The sequence below is a fragment of the Sardina pilchardus genome, chromosome 23, assembly GCF_963854185.1.
Source record: "Sardina pilchardus chromosome 23, fSarPil1.1, whole genome shotgun sequence".
NCBI classification, from domain to species: Eukaryota; Metazoa; Chordata; class Actinopteri; order Clupeiformes; family Clupeidae; genus Sardina; species Sardina pilchardus.
Genome location: NC_085016.1, coordinates 26040044 through 26057445, shown reverse-complemented (window position 1 = coordinate 26057445; position 17402 = coordinate 26040044). Strand labels below are relative to the sequence as shown.

General features: G+C 39.4%; 2 protein-coding genes across 4 annotated transcripts; both read left to right on the top strand.

Moving 5' to 3' along the window:
* The first annotated feature begins 233 nt into the window (after positions 1–233).
* LOC134071212 (uncharacterized protein CXorf38-like) lies at positions 234–4548 on the top strand. 3 transcript variants are annotated; one of them, XM_062527836.1, is made up of 6 exons: positions 234–614; positions 834–968; positions 1367–1513; positions 2281–2430; positions 3045–3215; positions 3747–4141. In XM_062527836.1, exons 1-6 carry the CDS (start codon positions 408–410, stop codon positions 3918–3920), a joined length of 984 nt encoding a protein of 327 aa, XP_062383820.1. In that variant the 5' UTR covers positions 234–407; the 3' UTR covers positions 3921–4141. The 3 variants fall into 3 exon arrangements, with proteins under 3 accessions (XP_062383820.1, XP_062383821.1, XP_062383822.1); XM_062527837.1 differs by having other exon boundaries at positions 1367–1489; positions 3747–4140; XM_062527838.1 differs by having other exon boundaries at positions 482–614; positions 860–968; positions 3747–4548.
* A 477-nt stretch (positions 4549–5025) lies between these two features.
* Positions 5026–10533, top strand: zgc:153935 (uncharacterized protein LOC777611 homolog). Its single transcript, XM_062527835.1, has 6 exons — positions 5026–5373; positions 6072–6200; positions 7018–7143; positions 7666–7818; positions 8109–8276; positions 8953–10533. Exons 1-6 carry the CDS (start codon positions 5176–5178, stop codon positions 9091–9093), a joined length of 915 nt encoding a protein of 304 aa, XP_062383819.1. The 5' UTR covers positions 5026–5175; the 3' UTR covers positions 9094–10533.
* Positions 10534–17402: the final 6869 nt, after the last annotated feature.

Genomic DNA, 17402 nt, shown 5'->3' with positions numbered 1-17402 from the left:
ACGTTTAAACCTACAAACCATTTTAAAGTAGCCTACACTGGAGGCAATTTAACAGACTATGGTTACGTATGCCAAAAAGTTGACTATAGCTCCCGAAATGCATCGCACGCAGATTTCGAGGCCTCGTTCGTGGCGTTTAAGGAAAGATAGGCCTACACCCACTCACACTAACGTTAACACAACCGTGCCACTTGTGGTCATGTGGTCACAAAAAACATTCACCATCACTTCAACACGGAAGTCGGGGACAGTAAGAGTTTCAGCTCTGGGTTACAGTAGAATCTGTGATTGAGATGATGGTTCAAGTTCGAGGTTAAGATTGATAGTTAACCTAATCGTTGGTTGGTGGTGTAACGATCTAGAAAAAATAGGCTACTTTGTTCCGATTCACAGTTTTCATTAGCGATATGGTGTTGGCAGAGTTAAGTTTGCGCCTGAATGAAGTTGGATACAAGAACTGGCTTAAAGCTGGTTATTGTTTAATGAAGTTAAAGGACGGCTTGCAAGGTTTCGTCAACAATGAAATGAAACTTTTCCATGAGAGGGTTATTAACAACAATGCCAACCTGCGACGGGGACAATGTAGAAATAACTGCAGATCAAAGGGAAACCAGGTGTGTTCTTGTGTAGGCGACATTTAAAAAATGTGTAAGCGAGTAGGAACAGCATAGATGCTGTAAATCTTTGTGTAACACAATTATTTTATAGATCTATTAAATAATTGTGTTACACAAAGATTTATTGTACAGTCAACCTTGAACTTCAACCCTTATGTCAGTGTTTTGATGTGGACCAGCAGTGCATTATGACAGTGCTGTCTTGATTCTCCCTAGCTGCACTCTCTGTGCCCACTATGTAGCGAGTGGAGGAGGGAGATTGTGAGACACCACACGAACCCTTCAGCAGTGGTGAACTGGGGCAACTGCAGACCATGGCTCTGGTCTGCTGAACACTGGGAGCTTGCAAAGGTAGATTCTGTTTTAATCTACGTTTTATTCTAGTCTACGAACACACTGGAGGAACTATAGACAGAACCAAAGATGTAGTGGAGTGGTTTGGACAGGTCCACTCTGAAACACTTATCAATGTAAATATTATGACAAGTTGAAAAATGTTTAGATTATCTGTGCTATGTGTGTTATATGTGCTATGCGTGCTAGTATCTATAGAACCAAACCAGCATGTTTAATTATCAAAGACCCTACAACCACTGCACACATGCACAAGACAATTGTGGCAATTTGACTCTGTAGCGCTCTCTAGTGGTCAAGTCAAATGGTGGATAATACCCTTACCTATTTTTTGCTGGTTTTGTGCACACAATTTAACTGATTTGCGTATGTGTGTGTGTGTCCTTCTATCCAAGGCCTTTATGCCTCGAGGACAGGCAGATGTGACCAGAGCAGAGCAGTGTGATGCTGCTGCCCTCCTTAACCTCCTCCACTTCTGCGACCACTTCAGCTACATAGACCCGAAGCTCGTCAAAGAGGTCAGCACAGCAGCATACAGGAAGGTCTGGGGCCTCCAAACCCTAATAGACCTTTACTGTTCAGTATTGTCCCCAAGGACAGAGTTATCGCATTCATCACTCTTTCTATCTAGAGTTGCTGTATCTTGCCGTTCATAACTGCATTAGGTATAATCTACCCAGTGAAACAGGATCTATCACCTAACCCATTGGCTCTTAAATATTTTGTCTGGCAACCCTTCAAAAAACTTTGGCCAAGTCTCGCTTCTCATTTCTCTCCTACCAGCAAAAATTAGTTTCACTTTGGAAAATTTTGCAAGATAGGCATTCGTGGCAGAGACAGAGAATGGCCAGGTTTCCCAAAAAAGTTAAGAAGCTCTTAAGTCCCAAGAACTTCTTAGGAGCGTTCTTAGAACATTCTCACAACGCTCCTAAGAAGTTCTTAGCACTTAAGAGCTTCTTAACAATTTTGGGAAACCCGGCCAGTGTCTTGTCAACACCAAAGGCACTGTCAAAAGCAGCCTTTAACAATCTGATTGGTTATTTTCCAATGGATAACTAGCGCTCGTATCACTGACGCTCTTGTGGCAAAAAAGGCTGCATTGTGTTTTGTCACAGGTAAGCTCACACACAGTAGGTAAAGAAAAATGTACCCCATAGATTTTCATGATGTTGAAGCGTAGTTTATTATTATTATATTTTGTGTGGATATTAACACCCTTTTCTGTAATGTGACCAACAATCAAAAGTTTACAGGGACTTGTCTTTAAGCAGTGATGTAGCAATTCTGACCAAATGCCTGTGGCCTGCAGGTGATTCGCTGTAGGAACGAGCTGATGCACTCGTGTGAGATGCGCGTGTCGGCCCAGTGGATGCGGAGCTACCAGAGGAGCCTGGAGCTGCTTCTGCAGCCGCTGCAGCACGTCCATGAAGTGGCCGTCACCAGGCAACACATTCAGGAGGTCAGACAGTCCGTAGTGCACGACCTGCACGGGGTCAGGGATGTTGTCAGGGGTGTGGATGGGTGGGTGGGGGCTATGACTATTTCAAGGTATTTCACTGATACAGCCCCCCACCCCCCATATCCCAATATGATAATCTTTCATAGAGCCATGCATTTTACATTTTTAGTAGCAAACCTGCATGTCCTCAGTGACCTTAATTTCTGAAATCCTCAGTTTCGACATAGATTGACCTCAAGTGCTACAGTGTTATTTTAAAGTGAATACATGCAGATGGAAGCAGAGGACAGATGATGACTTTTTGAAAGTTTCTACAGTATATGTAAAATCTTTCACAGCACTTGGAGGCATATGTTAGCAATAATGTTGGCTGTATCAGATAATGCTACTGTAGAAATATATTAGCAATATGTTTACAAGAGTGAGTAGCAAGATTTATTCAGTAGCCTAAATCATGTAAAAAAAGTAACTTTTCAAACAAAATAAAAGTATAGCTTAAGTGCTAGAATTGGCTGAACTGTAGTGAAAGTGTCTGAAAGTGCTCAAATACATCATACGAGTGAAATATACAGTATGTGTGTAAATGCTTTGTGATTCCCCCCCCCCCTTTGCAGACGCTGTCTATAGACTGGTCAGTTCATGTTCCCGGAGTGGACAGAGTTGATGGATCCGAGGCGAAAGAAATAGAACTGGAGTCCATCAGCAAATGGGAGACAGAGTTGCTGCGGGAACGACTTCACGAGCTACTGCTCTGTGCAGACCAGGAGGAGACGCTGAGTCCAGAGGTAAAGCCTTCAATGACCTACTTCCTGCCCACCTTTAAAGCCACAGAGAAGCACCATGTTCTCCAGATAGTGATAAGCCTGGATCTCACAGAAGTTGAATAAGTGGGAAATTAGTCCAGTGTGGATGGAGTAGGTGTGTAGGAGGAAGAGGAAGCTATTTCCTGCGCTATACATACCGAGCAGCTCTCTACTGCTGTCTTCTGATAAAGGAACATTCTGACATTTCTGCATTCAAAACAATGTTGTGGTGTAACTCATATTAAGTGGTTCATAGATACCAGTATTCAGTGGCACATCACTTCATTATTTAGTCAAAAATCATACAAAGAAAGAAAAACAAACATTTCTCAAAATGTCAAAATGGCTCAGTTGATATGATCAGTGTTGCAAAATCAGTGACCTTGACAGGGGATTGCATTACATTACATTGTCCATACTGTATGTTTTTTTTTTTTTATTCAGGACAACTTTTCTATTGTAGCAGAGCAAGTTATACATATTGCCTAAACTATTTTTATTTCTTTATTACAGGACCAGCAGAGCTTGCAGACCCTCAAGGCCTTTCTACAGAATCAGGAGGACCTTAAAGAACTGTTTAGCGAGGAGCTTCAAACTTCTCATGCCATGGGAGATGGCCTGCAGGGGGCAGCAGAGGGAGTACAGACGTCAGAGAGTCCGGAATCAGACAGTGCTGATGTTCTTTAACAGAAAAATCAACATTTTGTTTCCATAAGAAATATTTCCTCTTTATACCTTAAACATGGGGTGGGTGGCAAGATGGTTGTGAATAACACATGTACATATGTTTACATATGTTCTCGTGACACAATACTTTCAGACTGAGTTAAGCCTGTAAGTTTTTTTTCATGCAAAATTGTCCATGAATTTTCTTAATAAGATATCAAGAAAATATTGCCTTTGCTGTCATTATTAACATAAAAGGTCTGCCTTTCCATTCTTCTATTCTAATACAACTAGATGCATAGATCTTTGTTTATCAACCACTGGCACATTAGTGGGCTGCAGAAAGTTTTCAAGTTGAAGCTTCACACAATATGAATTTAATCTGCAATGAAAATTATATATGTTTTAGAGTGTACACGTAAAACTTAGGCTTTAAGTAACAGCTATCAAAGAAGGCTCAATTTGACAAACTAGCATTCTATGCTGTGGCCTACTTAGGATAGATAGGGGAAAAAAGGAAAGTTCCTGAAGTGAAAAAATGGCAATGGCCTATGTTACCAGACACTACTAAAGTTCTGCGGAAATACAATTAGCGGCCTACATGAAATATTTTGACAATGGAGATGCTTGTTCATGCATGTGGTCATGAATGAGACTGCCAATTTCTGATGATTCATAGGATATAAAGGAATGAACTAATGAACTAATGTGATTATTCATGTATCCATTCCTTACCGTAAAGTGTTACCATGTATGCCCAAAACTCTTCAAGAACTGAGCAAGACTGAGAGAACCAAAACTGAGAAGGGCTTCTCCAATGGCAAGAAGCTGATTTGCATTGTAGAACACAAAATTCATTATAATGTTTGAAATATTATATTTGTAAAATGCTCTTAAAGCATGTAGGCTAGGCATTGCAACCGGCCAACAGACAGCAGTAAAATGAAACTGAAAAATGCTGATTTACTATGAAGTAGAAAGTTGAAAAGATAACTATTCCAAATAAGTCTGAAGAGTTTGAGGATCATGTGTGTATGTTTTTTTTTTTTTTTTTAATCACAAAGTGTGACTGCTTCTGGCCTTCCTGGGATTTTTGACCCCTCCTCCTAGTAGGCTACCACTTGACAACTGATGGCAAGGCATGGACTAAAACTGTTTCTTTTGCCTGCCTTGGGAATATAACCGATCTAGACAGTATTTTGCCGATAATAGTCTACAAACCTTCGGGGACCAGGGAAAAATCGAGACCGAAAACGACTGAAAACTATCGTGAAAAATGGCACGGTTTCCCGACGAAAAATTCCGTAACTGGCTTAAAGCTACAGAAAGTCTTATCATACTGAGAGAAGGGATTCGCTCCTTCCTGGAAAACGAAACTGAAAATTATCACACCATCCTGCTGAGTAAACTTAGCAACACTTTGGAAGAGGCAATCTGTCAAAATAAATGTGATGGAAGCGAGTGGAAAAACAAAGTAGGCTCAGCTGTTTCTTTACTCTGTCATTAGTGCTTCTTCATCCAGTCATAACTGACTGAAGGGCCGTAAAAAAGTCACTCTTTGAGGTCAATGTCCTGGCTGATCGGCTGTCAGCTTTTTGTTCTCTATCGTTCTTGGCGTTACTGTTTCTGCACTAATAATCACGCTGCACATTGCAGGCTACTGTGCATGTCTAGATATTCATGGTTTTGCCTACTGAATATCCATATTTACTCTGTTTTTCTTCTGTTATACACTAAATCTATATTATTCTTATTACTATTATAGTGTTACTGCTAATACATTGCACATACAGTATGCGCGTTAAGCTACATCACTGCTCTGATAATATATTAGCTGCAAATGCACTGCATTTAATTTACTTGCACGTCGCACCTTCTATAAACCAGCTGTAGGCTACTGTCTGCACTGCACTATATTTCTTGTCCTGTTCATACTTAGCTACATCACATTCCACTTTCTGATTTTTGCACTTTCTTGCTTACTGCATTTCAATGTCTTTGTATTTTGCATAATAACAAAGTTGAATCGAATCGAATCTAATCTAGGCCTATTTTAAGTTATTGTCAAGGAGGTTTGTAATCAATTTGCAGCCTATGCCTATTGACTGTAGGTCCACATCAATTGGCGATACTTTTCTCAAGGCTGAACTTACATGTGAGTTACTTCCATAGATACCTGACTGTAAGGTCTGTACACCATGGAAAAAGGAACTCTTGGCCAATCATGCAAAGGGTAGGCCTATTCATTGGAACAACTGCGTGCCGTATCTGTGGCCAAAAGAGAAATGGGAGGTGGCCAAGGTGAGTTCATTATTCATTGTGTAGCCTACTGTGTATTACATTTCATTAAGTTGATATGTTGTTGTATGTAGGAATATGGTGCATGCTTCTTTGGCTTTGAGCCTATCATTATGTCACACACAACTATCAGGCAACTGCAGGAAACAATTTCCCTCCAAACCCATCCTGGACAGAGCATTTACAGGGCAGAGCAAGACGTGCTCCAACCGGCTTGTGCCAGGGACAAGTCGGTACTCCCTGCCAGGGACAGTATAGGGAGCAGGAGAGACACTGACTCTGCTGCACCTTAGCCAGGATGCAGAGCAGTCCCCATATCTTGGTGGAGTTGATGTCCTTCTGCTTCCTTGTTGCCAGGGAGTGATGACTGGCGATGACGTCCACACGACTGGCATTTGAAATTATATTTCCTGCAGTTTGTTAATCAGGTCCTTGAGTTACTTTTATGTTTTCTCTTTTATTTTCCTTTTTATTAGGATATTTTTTTTATCTAAACTATTATTTGACTGTTGCCCTTCTATGCTACCCCTTGCACACAATAATATTTTAAAAGACAATGAACAACGAGCTGGATCTTTGAGTTGTGGATATATCTTGGAAAGTAAACACTTTCTATTTTGTACAGGGTGTTGTAAGATATAAGATGTACAGGAATGTTAGGAAGTGGCACTGTTGTATTTCTGTCATGCAAAGATGTAATGGCTCAACGAGAGCTTACAGTATTATCTCAAAACCACATGTGGCTTGAATTACTATCTTATTTTTCTTCCTTTTTTATTCTTCCTTCTAATATGTCTGTGTCATCATGAATATATTTCAGGTATACATGCCAAAGGGACACAGACACCACAACACCTATGATGCTTTTGATATAGCAGCATTACTTAACCTAATGGGCCATTGTACTCACTTCCACAAATTTATTAAGGACCAACACACCAACAAGGTACTCTAGAAAATCATCCAGGTCTCTTTCATAATGAAATGTATTGATTTAAATATGTATACTTTCTTCATGGTTTTGGCCACTGGTGTTGTCAGGGCCCTTATTTTAAATTCTTCTTATTTTATACAGACTTCATATGTTTTGTACATTGTTGTCACACTCAATGTATATTTCAATGGCGTAGTCTATTTTTCATTTGTTTTATGCCACAGACAATTCAATAACAATAAGAAATTCAATAAGAATTCACGTCGAGTGAAATGCATGTAGTTACGCACTTTTTTTGACTTACGTACCCTTACACGCATGGGAGAACCCCCCCCCACACGTAACTCCTTCCATTGCGTGTAAATGATTTAAGTGGAGAATTTGTGCAGGCTAAAACACGCTTAGTTACGCACTTTTTTTTTCTTTCTTTAACTTAAGCACCCGTATACGCACATGAGAGAATTCGACCATAATTTAAAGGTAAGATAAACTCAACCTTGTTTGTGTGTTAATTTGTCTGGTCTTCTTTTTAAGGTGATTAATGTGAGAAACCGTGTGACGCATTCTCCTAACAACACATTGACCAACCAGGACTTTCAGGAGCACTTGGAAAAGATAAAAGATTTTGCCCGCCTCTTGGATAAATATGCAAATGACCTACAAATGCTGCCAGATAAGATTGCCAAGGTAAGCAGCCAATCAGCAAGCTACACAGACATCTGCAGTATAAAATTCAGACTTAAAGTTTCATCTGAGACTGTAGGTTTGACTGCTTGTGCTGTTTTTGAAACTATGTAGGATAGATAGATAGATAGATACTTTATTGATCCCCAAGGGGAAATTCAAGAGGCTACTTCTGCTTTCAAGCTGTACACCTTGTATCTGCAACTGTAATTTGTACTATGTTAATAACACGAAATACAAAAAATCAAACCGAAGAGTTTTTCTAATGAAGATGTAATCTTGTTCTGTTACAGTTATGTGAGGAAGTGGATAGAGGACTTCCATATATCATATTACAGAGTACAGCAGGAGACATCAAATATTATCCAACAGAGGAATTTACAAAGATAGAACAGAGAGCCCTGAAAGAGAAGATTGAGTATTTGACCCAATGCTGTGAGGAGGACCAAGAAGGCATCAGAGTAATGTATTTTTTCATTTGCATGGGCACGGTATGGAAGTGTAATGCATGCAGTGTTTGGCTCTTTTTCTTAGCAATTCAATACTTTATTATCTTGTTCATTTAGAGCATCTGAATTTATGACTTTTGAGATCATAAAGAGCTGCTTAGTTTATTGTCTCATTCATTCAGAAAACAGGGCAACTTGTTCCTCAAGTAAATTCATTAAGCTTCCATAGCATGGACTTACAGTGTAATTTAATTCACTCCAACTAGTTTATATATATAGCCTAAGTTTCATGCAAGTTATTAATATAACTGTAATGTATGTTATATTCATTGTGCTTTGCATCTATCTCCACATCACTGTTCTTGGAGGAATATCCCACAAACACATCACTGACACAATGACAATCATTTATCAAGATAAACAGCAGACTTTATTTTACAGTGATTATCAACCAATGGTTGGAAACCCCTCAACAGGGGCATGATTGAGAGGGGAAAAACAACACACACACACACTCACGCACACACACACACACACACACACACACACACACACACACACACACACACACACACACACACACACACACACACACACACACACACACACACACACATCGAGTAGATCCACCCTCTTTGAATTTTCGAAATAAATCACTGATGTTTAAAATGTGTATGTGTTGATGCAGGAGAACATTGAGGGTATGTGGAGGTTTGTTCAGAGGAATGAGGACCTGAAGGTGACGCTGGCACCACAGATGGAGCAGCTGCTCTCTAACAACAGATGGCTTGAGGATTTGAAGGAGAGCTCATTTTGTTATCTGTTTTAATACATTTGAATGGCTAGGTATGGGCAGACAGTTTGTTTGATTTCTTTCACTTTTGTTTAAAAAACAATATGTAGCCTGCTTACATAAGAAATGCGGAATATTTTTTACTCATGCTTAAAATATATTTACATGTACGATACTCCTTTACATAAGGCTACTCATTGCTATGTTTATACAGTATTACATCATTTTTAAAGTCATAAGGCCTGGCCTGGCTAGGTGATTAGAAGAAACGCCACAGTCGGGAGCGCTATAGTTTTTTGACCACATAACTCTAGACATGAAAAGAACACACATTAGAAGCTTTCTCCATTTACATTGACACATGCATACACCATTGGGTATTTAAGTTGAATTTAGAAGGATAGTAGAAATCCTATATTTGTTGGAATTAAGTTTACGTTTTTGAACATGCATCAGAAATCCCTCCGCCTTGGCTCGCGTGGCGGCTTTATAGAAGTAAGAGGACAAGTTGCTGAAACAGCTAGCATGCACGCATGCACGATCAGCAGTCCAAGCTCAGTGCAAATCAAACCAGCTAATAACTGAACAAAATCGAACAAAACACCATGCCAATCTCTAGGTATGGTGAAGGGTGTGTGGTGATGTGGGGCTATTTTAGTTCCAAAGGTCCAAGGAACTTTATCGGGATGCATAGTATCCTGGATCCATGAAATAAGTGGTCTTTAAAAATAAAAACTGCCCCTATGTTAACCCTATGTGTTAAATTCCCATAGGGTTACATAGGGATGCCACCACTTATGACCCCAGTATTTTGGGAAGAACATTTATTTATTTATGATAGACATAATGATGGTTAGTCCATGGTATAAATGGCTTTTCTTGTGTCAAAGAGCTGAACTGTCATATGTTATGAGTTTATAACAATGTTACACTGGCTATGAATGGTGGACAATTTACTCATTTGAAAATGACCCACACACACACACACACACACACACACACACACACACACTGCAGGTACACAGATACACACACACGGGCTCACAAAGAGGAACACACACCCACATACACGTACACATACAAGCATAAACATGCATGCAGGCTAACACACACACTCAAAGATATGGCTGTGTGCTCGCTTGTCAACAAAGTATACTTTGCTGATGTAGAATAGTAGTGAGGAAGTGCGCACAAGTTTTATTTAGTGGTGTATGACATACAGACATACAGTAATTTCCTGTGTATTAGCCACATTGTGTATAAGCCGCAGTGTTTTATGCAAGTTGAAAGAAACAAAAAACATATTAAAACCATATTAACTTACCCCGCGTATATAACCTCATAGGCAGCTGAACACATTTAGCAAAATCAGTGTATAAGCCACAGCTAATAGTTGGGAAATTACAGCAGTAAGAATACATGGCATACCACTATTGTACAGTGTACACCATGCAATGATATAAAACAAATAAAAGTTTTCACACATGAAATAAGTTTTCAATTTCTTTACCTTCATTAGTGAAGCATGAAATTCTGCCAGTGCATTCCTCTAGTGCAGTGACTGTGTGTTATATTAGGCTTCAAATGGAATGTGTGAGTAGCCCTGAGACACCGCGAGCAGAACCCATGGGGAGTCTGTGCATCACCAAGTGCTTAGGTGAGTAGCGAGGTGAAGTGCTGGGGGACATAATGCATGTTGCCAACTCCAAGTGTCTGAGAGGCAGAGAGGGACCCCTGGACCCATGGGACACAAGACACAGAGTGCTTTTTTGAGGGGGTGCCACATTGAACCACTAGAGGATCCAGGCGAGCGCATGTGGGACATGCAGGGTCGCTGGAGTAGGCGACTTCTTTGGCTTACTATTGCTGCATTCCAGACAATTCGGACGTTGGAGGTCGGACTTCAATTCTAACCTTGAAGTTGGGGTAGAGTTACCCCCGAGTTTAGAAGTGGGAACTCCGACTTCAAGTGGTGTTCCATTGTACTTATTTTCCAGTAGGAGGTCAGAATTCTTGACCTCCGAGTTTGTTTAGAATGAAATTGGGAGATTAAGGCGAGACACCCCAGGTGAATAGGGGAAAATTTTAAACTTAAAGATATCTTCATGAAACTTTACCAGTTGAATACTCACATAAATAGGAGAATAAAATGTATTGCAAGTTTTCTTTAATTGAATGTTTAAATATGCTAATTAGGCTATATCTCATTAAATATGCGCTAATTTGCATATATTTTGATGCGAAGGATCTGACCATTGGAAAAAGCCAGGTTGAAAATTATTTTTTTGTTGTGTTAATATATCAAATAAAAAAACATTTACAGAGGGGATTATGAATATCTTCTTTTGTTTTCCAGTAAATCAGAAAATACTGCCAATTGGCTTAAAAAGTGGATTTTCGCCCTATTTTTAGGCATATAAAGTCATGTAAATCATGCCAAGAATGCTATATCAACAAATCCCTCTGTAAATATCTTCCTAATATAGTTAGGAATTAGACTGGAAAGTTTGGTGTATGTAGGTGCTGCAGAAGTGGAGATCCTTTGCATGGCGTGTGGGGGAAAACTCGTTTTGAGAAAACAGCCTTGAAACACAGCCAATGAAATGCGTTCTCAGCTTAGACTCGTCTTTGAACTTTCGCGATTGGTTGCTAATACAAAGGAAATGCCCATATTTGGATAGCATAGCGTCTTGTAGGAGAAGCAGGGCTTTCAAACGGTATCAAACACGATATGATTTGGATCACGATCACGGTAGTACATGACACTTTAGAATGGGAACTTTTGGTAAAATTAGGAGAAATATACAGGCGCGAGTAGACAAAAGTTCGTGAAATAAACACTTAAATGTGCAAATCGGACTTTGTTGTTGTAGTAGGGTGGTAGAATACATGCTAAAGTAGCAAACTAGCTCAAAATCTCGAAATTGACCGGAGGTCACAAAAACAGTATTTTCACCTGCCGTGTCTCGCCAAACATTTCTGACTTCCAAGTTGTCTGGAATGCAGCATAAAGGCGGGCAGGAACATGGTTGTGTAGAGCGCATCGACGCATACCTTGAGCACTGCTGTTGACTCCCTCTGGACCAGGACCACTGGGGAGGGGGTGGTGTGTTGGCTCCCGGCGGAGCTGGCACTCTCAGCGCGGGTGCAGCCGTGCAGGAGCCTGTGAGCTGTGGTCATCCCAGGCAGGATCGCGGGTGTCTGCAGTACAGGAGCCCTGCGGTGGAGCAGCGGCTGCGGAGCTGCATCGCAGTAGCACGGCATGGTACTTTGAGGCCGGGCCCAGAATTTATTTTAATGTGTGATCTATGTTGAAATTCATGCAAAATGGTGATTTATCTTCATATACTGTACATGGTATTCTTGCCATCTTCCTCAAAGCGTGGCAGTACTACATGCACAAATCAAACTTAACTCATGCTCGTAAGTTAACTAACTACTCAAACATAAAAAAATAAACTGGTAGCACAACTCTCTCACCTAGGGCTCCAGGTACAGGTGGAGAGGGGGAGGATGTCTCGCTCCAAGCAGTAGTGCACACCAGATAGCAAGTCTGCCTCAGTGGGGACAGCTGCGATATGGGGACGGTGGGGTTCCCAGGCACTAGCTTGCACACTAAGTTGCAGAAATGCAGCATCTATGCAAAATTACTTTGTAATTTGTTTTCTGAAATGTTAGTTTTGTATGACCCCCCCTGGGACACCGTAGCCTATATGCCTGTATTTTCTAGCATACTTACTGGTAGGTAGGCCAAACAAGGAGCAACATTTCATTGTGCATTGCTTAATTTGACTTCATAGGGCCCTTCATGGTGCACTCAAAAAATCCAAACAAAGACTCTACTTCCCTTATCAGCTGGAGTTTCTATCCTCAGGCCACTTAGTCTATCTGTGGCCTAAATTGAGGAAGCATTGCTGGTCTGAAAATAAATTAATAGGCTTATCCTATAAAAACTGTGATTGGTGAGTACTGAATCCAGATGTAGACTAGCGAAAAATAAATATGAAGGTAATCTGCTGTGCCACAAAACTGCTTCACGGTCAGAGATAAATGATGAAATTCAATAGTTAAATAAATAATTAATCGAAGAAATATCAAACCCATGTTAACATGTTCGCAACACGTTAATACTGTAGCCTAGTCTAGGCCTAAAGTAGGCTGGGTAAACTCAGCCTGATCTGCCGACGATTTAGATTTCACCCTGCAGCGCAGGCTGGAAACTGTAGGGGTGGGAATTGACAATTCGATACTATTGCGATATTTGGTCCATAATCCGATATTATTGCGATTCTAAACATACTGCGATACAACAAGTATTGCGATTCAATTCTGCGATATATTGCTATTCATGTCTCTCATATTGTTCGAAGGCATTACAAAAAATAAGGAAAATAACACTGTTCAACTCACTTTGTCATGGCATGGTGCATATCAAGGTCCTTACTATTTGCTTTTCGTTGAAAACCGAAACACACCCACACTTTCGATTTGAAATTGCCGTTGAATGCACAATAAAACGGCACAACAAGCGCCACCTTGTGAGCGTAATATCTTGAATTTCCCCCTTGGGGATCTATAAAGTATCTATCTATCTATATCTATCTATCTGGCATATTTAATGTGATCAGAGTAAACCCTGAGTAAACTCGCCTCAATTAAAAGTAAAATAGATAATTAAATTATATAATTAAATATTGCGATACTTTGAGCTACTCGTATCGATATAATTGCATGCACAAAATATCGCGATACTGAACAGAATCGATTTTTTCCCCCACCACTAGAAACCTGCACTAGCCTGAAGAGCCAGACCCACATCAAGATGTAGGGTCTGGACACTCACCGTAGACAGGGCTCAATCGGAGGGGTGGGATAAACAGTGTTGTCTTTCAAATTCCCTCCCCGCAATAGGATAACGCTAAACGAATCATCTTCTTGTTTTCAAGTAGCAGGATGCGTAACCTTCCCTCTCCACGCAATAGGATAACGCTAAACGAATCATCTTCTTGTTTTCAAATAACAGGATGCATTACCGTCGCAACTTCTGGTCGCATGTCAGTCACCATCAAGGCCGTAGCCATGATGTCAACATTGGGGGGGACCAAATTTGTGGCGGGGTCTGACAAAATGTCAACACATTTCATTCTTAACCATAATTTTCCATAATTTTTTCAAATGATCAAATATTTCAGAATTGTTTTTCTCCTCACACACCTCCAGGTCAGCATGCTCATGCTCTCTATCAGGGAGGCCCATAGCCTACTGTAGACTATATAGACTATATAGGCTATATAAACACGGTGGTTGTTCAACCAGATGAATCAAATAGAATGGGTTTCCCAGTGTCATTAGTAGTGGTGTTGTAGACTGATACAACTCACATTCAATACAATAATAATTAACCTAATTACAGAATCATAGATGTTCTATAGGCTATCTATCAATCAATCAATCTATCTATCTATTTTATGCATCAGTCAGGATCCATAGCCAATTAAAAATACATGATAAGAATATTGGTGTCAAAATTGTTTTGAAATTGATAATAGGTCAAGAAGTTTGATATTTTTGATAAGTTTGATTTGGGAATGAAATTGACTTAGCCTACATTTATCTTTAATGTCAAGTCAAATTGAGTGCCTGTCACTTTAAGAACGTGAGAATAATTTGACTTCAGTCATATTTTCGGCTAGTCTAGAATTATGCCTAGGAATATGAAAGCAATGCTTATGTTCTAATTCTATGTAGTTTATCTAAATGTAAAAAAAAAACAGAACACAATCTTCAAGCAGTAGTTCATTATTTTGATTGTGCCACAGCCTGAAGATGGAGAACAAGTAGAAATGTCCATATCTAAGAGAGCCACTAAAAGAATTAATCAAATAATCAAATTTGATTACATGTGGAGGAAGAGAGTTCACTACATTAAGAGATCAGAAATCACAAAAGAGGTCAGAGATGGAGGTTACAAGCCATTGATTTTGACTCAATAAATGGAACTTAAAACAACAGTAGGCCACTAGCTTCTGGTACCATATCCCACATGAAATATTCAGGAAATTATAGGTGGTACAGATTTCTTCCTAAGATGTGACTCCAGTATTCAGAACCCGACCCTCAAATTATCTCTCTTCCATCAGCAAGTTGTTCAGTACTGTTACCCCCCACAACACGCCTATCTGGAACAACAGATGGGCGTTTCTCAGATTAGGGGCCAAATTGGGTTGCTGAAATTTTGAAAATCAAAATTCCAAATTTGACTAATTGGTATACATCAAATGATTGGTCCTTTAGTCAGGAGTGATGTTATGAGCTTGGTTGAGACCATACAATAAGGGAATTTATTATTTTTTGCCATTTTCTAAACTATGTCAAGTAAATGTGTCATTACCATCACATCATCAAAAACATTTGAAAAATAAAGCTTAAATGATAAATCAATGCTTTTAAAACATTTTCTGGTTTCTCATTAAATCTACTTCATCTTTAGCTTAATGGGATTGTTGGTTTTTATTTGCAAGATGAATTATAGTCATTTAAGCATCTACATTTCTGATTCATCAATCTACCCAAGTGTGGAATATAAGTTTATTTTAAGGAAATGCCATAAATCAAAACCTTTTTAATATAGTGATCATTTAGACTGTCAAACATTGTCAAAATATATAATTGTTGGATATTTTTGTAATTTTATACCTAATATATTGGCAAAAATATGTATGTGATGGTGATGACACTGCAGCTCTGGTAATGACAGCTTGATGCGATAATGACAAATTACTGATATTAACCTAATACAGTGATCATCTAGACTGTCCAACATTGTCAAAAATACATAATAGTTTGATATTTTTGTAATTTATACATCATTTATTGCCAAAAATATGTATGGTGATGGTAATGACACTGCCGTTCTGGAAATGACATTTTGTGGTGGTGATGACAAATCACTGATGAAATGTGCTGGTAATGACTGTGCTGGTAATGACATTTTTGCCAAAAAAATAGCTTTCCAAAGCAAAGATGATGACTAATCAAGTGTAGCTAGCTTTCTATGTGTAATGTACACAATTTTACTATTAAAGTGACAAAAAATATTCAAAAAAATATTTGAAATATAGAAATATAACACGTATGGTAATGACGCATAATAAGTGTACATGCCCAACACGAAGAATAAAGAGTGGATTTAGTTACTTTTCTGGACATTAGTAGCCTGATAAACCAGCCTAAATGGATTGGATGTCTAATTTAGTCTGGCCTCAATGAATGGATACAACGGAACATTGTTGATGAGCACAACCCGTTGTCTTTCAAACCGTGTCTGTGCCTATAGGCCAACGCTCCCTCAAAACCCCGCCCCAGAGCCCTCTGCCTCGCCCGCATTGATTCAAAACACATCTCTGCGTTGTGATTGGTTTAGTTGCCATCTGCCAGATTCAGGGCAGTGTTTTCAAAATGTACAGTGGTCCGAGGCCAGACCCAAATGCAGGCAAAACATTTTGCCGTCCAGCAGTTGGCGCTGGTTTTCCAGGCTAGGACATTAGGGCATCTGTCTTGCAGCTTGAAATCCATGTGCTCCATTATGATATTAGGTTACCATGGCTACCAGATACATTTTTGATGAAAAAACAGTAGGAAAGTGCCTTTATGTAGAGTGTGATGGTAATGACGGCAAAACCATGGGACAGGTATAAATAGAGCAAAATAGAGTATAAAATGCACATATATGCTTAATCTGTGTATATAGTCTATTAGTTCAGGTAACAATTAATTCATATGCATGCTTTTTTTTATTAATTTGTGATAAATAATGTTTGAGATATGATAGGACATCTGAAAACTCTAGTGTGGGACAACACCAAAACACAGATTTTGTACCATAAAACACCAATAAAATGTATTAAAATCAATAGTATGAGCAACCATAAAAAAAAGTCTATGCTTGGTTTTGCTTATACTAATTAGTGATGCTAAAATTTATTAGATTTAATTTGTTTTTAATAGAATTACACCCTGTGGACAGAAATAGTCCCGAATTCTGAGAAATGCCCAGATACTGTAAAAAAGTCGTGGAGGACTGGTTAAAGGCATCTGGTCAGTCCTGCACTTTTAATTGACTCTAATGGTTGTCTTTTATAGTACACACGCTTTTGTTTGAAGTATGGGATAACCTGCAACATTGTTACGTATCAAACTGTATTTGATGCCATTCCTGATTCCATTTTAAGATTGATAAGAGGGATTATACCTATCGGATCTACAGTACCTGCCCCTCCCTACCGCAACTCTCTGTTGGAGGCTGTGCCTTTAAGGAGTCTAGATTCCCCAACAAATCTCTATGA

Coding starts and splice junctions, on each gene's coding strand:
- LOC134071212 (XM_062527836.1), top strand. CDS start 408: ATGGTGTTGGCAGAGTTAAGTTTGCGCCTGAATGAAGTTGGATACAAG. Junction 615..833: donor GCAGATCAAAGGGAAACCAG/GTGTGTTCTTGT, acceptor GATTCTCCCTAG/CTGCACTCTCTGTGCCCACT. Junction 3,216..3,746: donor AGGAGACGCTGAGTCCAGAG/GTAAAGCCTTCA, acceptor TCTTTATTACAG/GACCAGCAGAGCTTGCAGAC.
- zgc:153935 (XM_062527835.1), top strand. CDS start 5,176: ATGGCACGGTTTCCCGACGAAAAATTCCGTAACTGGCTTAAAGCTACA. Junction 5,374..6,071: donor GAAGCGAGTGGAAAAACAAA/GTAGGCTCAGCT, acceptor TTACTTCCATAG/ATACCTGACTGTAAGGTCTG. Junction 7,819..8,108: donor TGCCAGATAAGATTGCCAAG/GTAAGCAGCCAA, acceptor GTTCTGTTACAG/TTATGTGAGGAAGTGGATAG.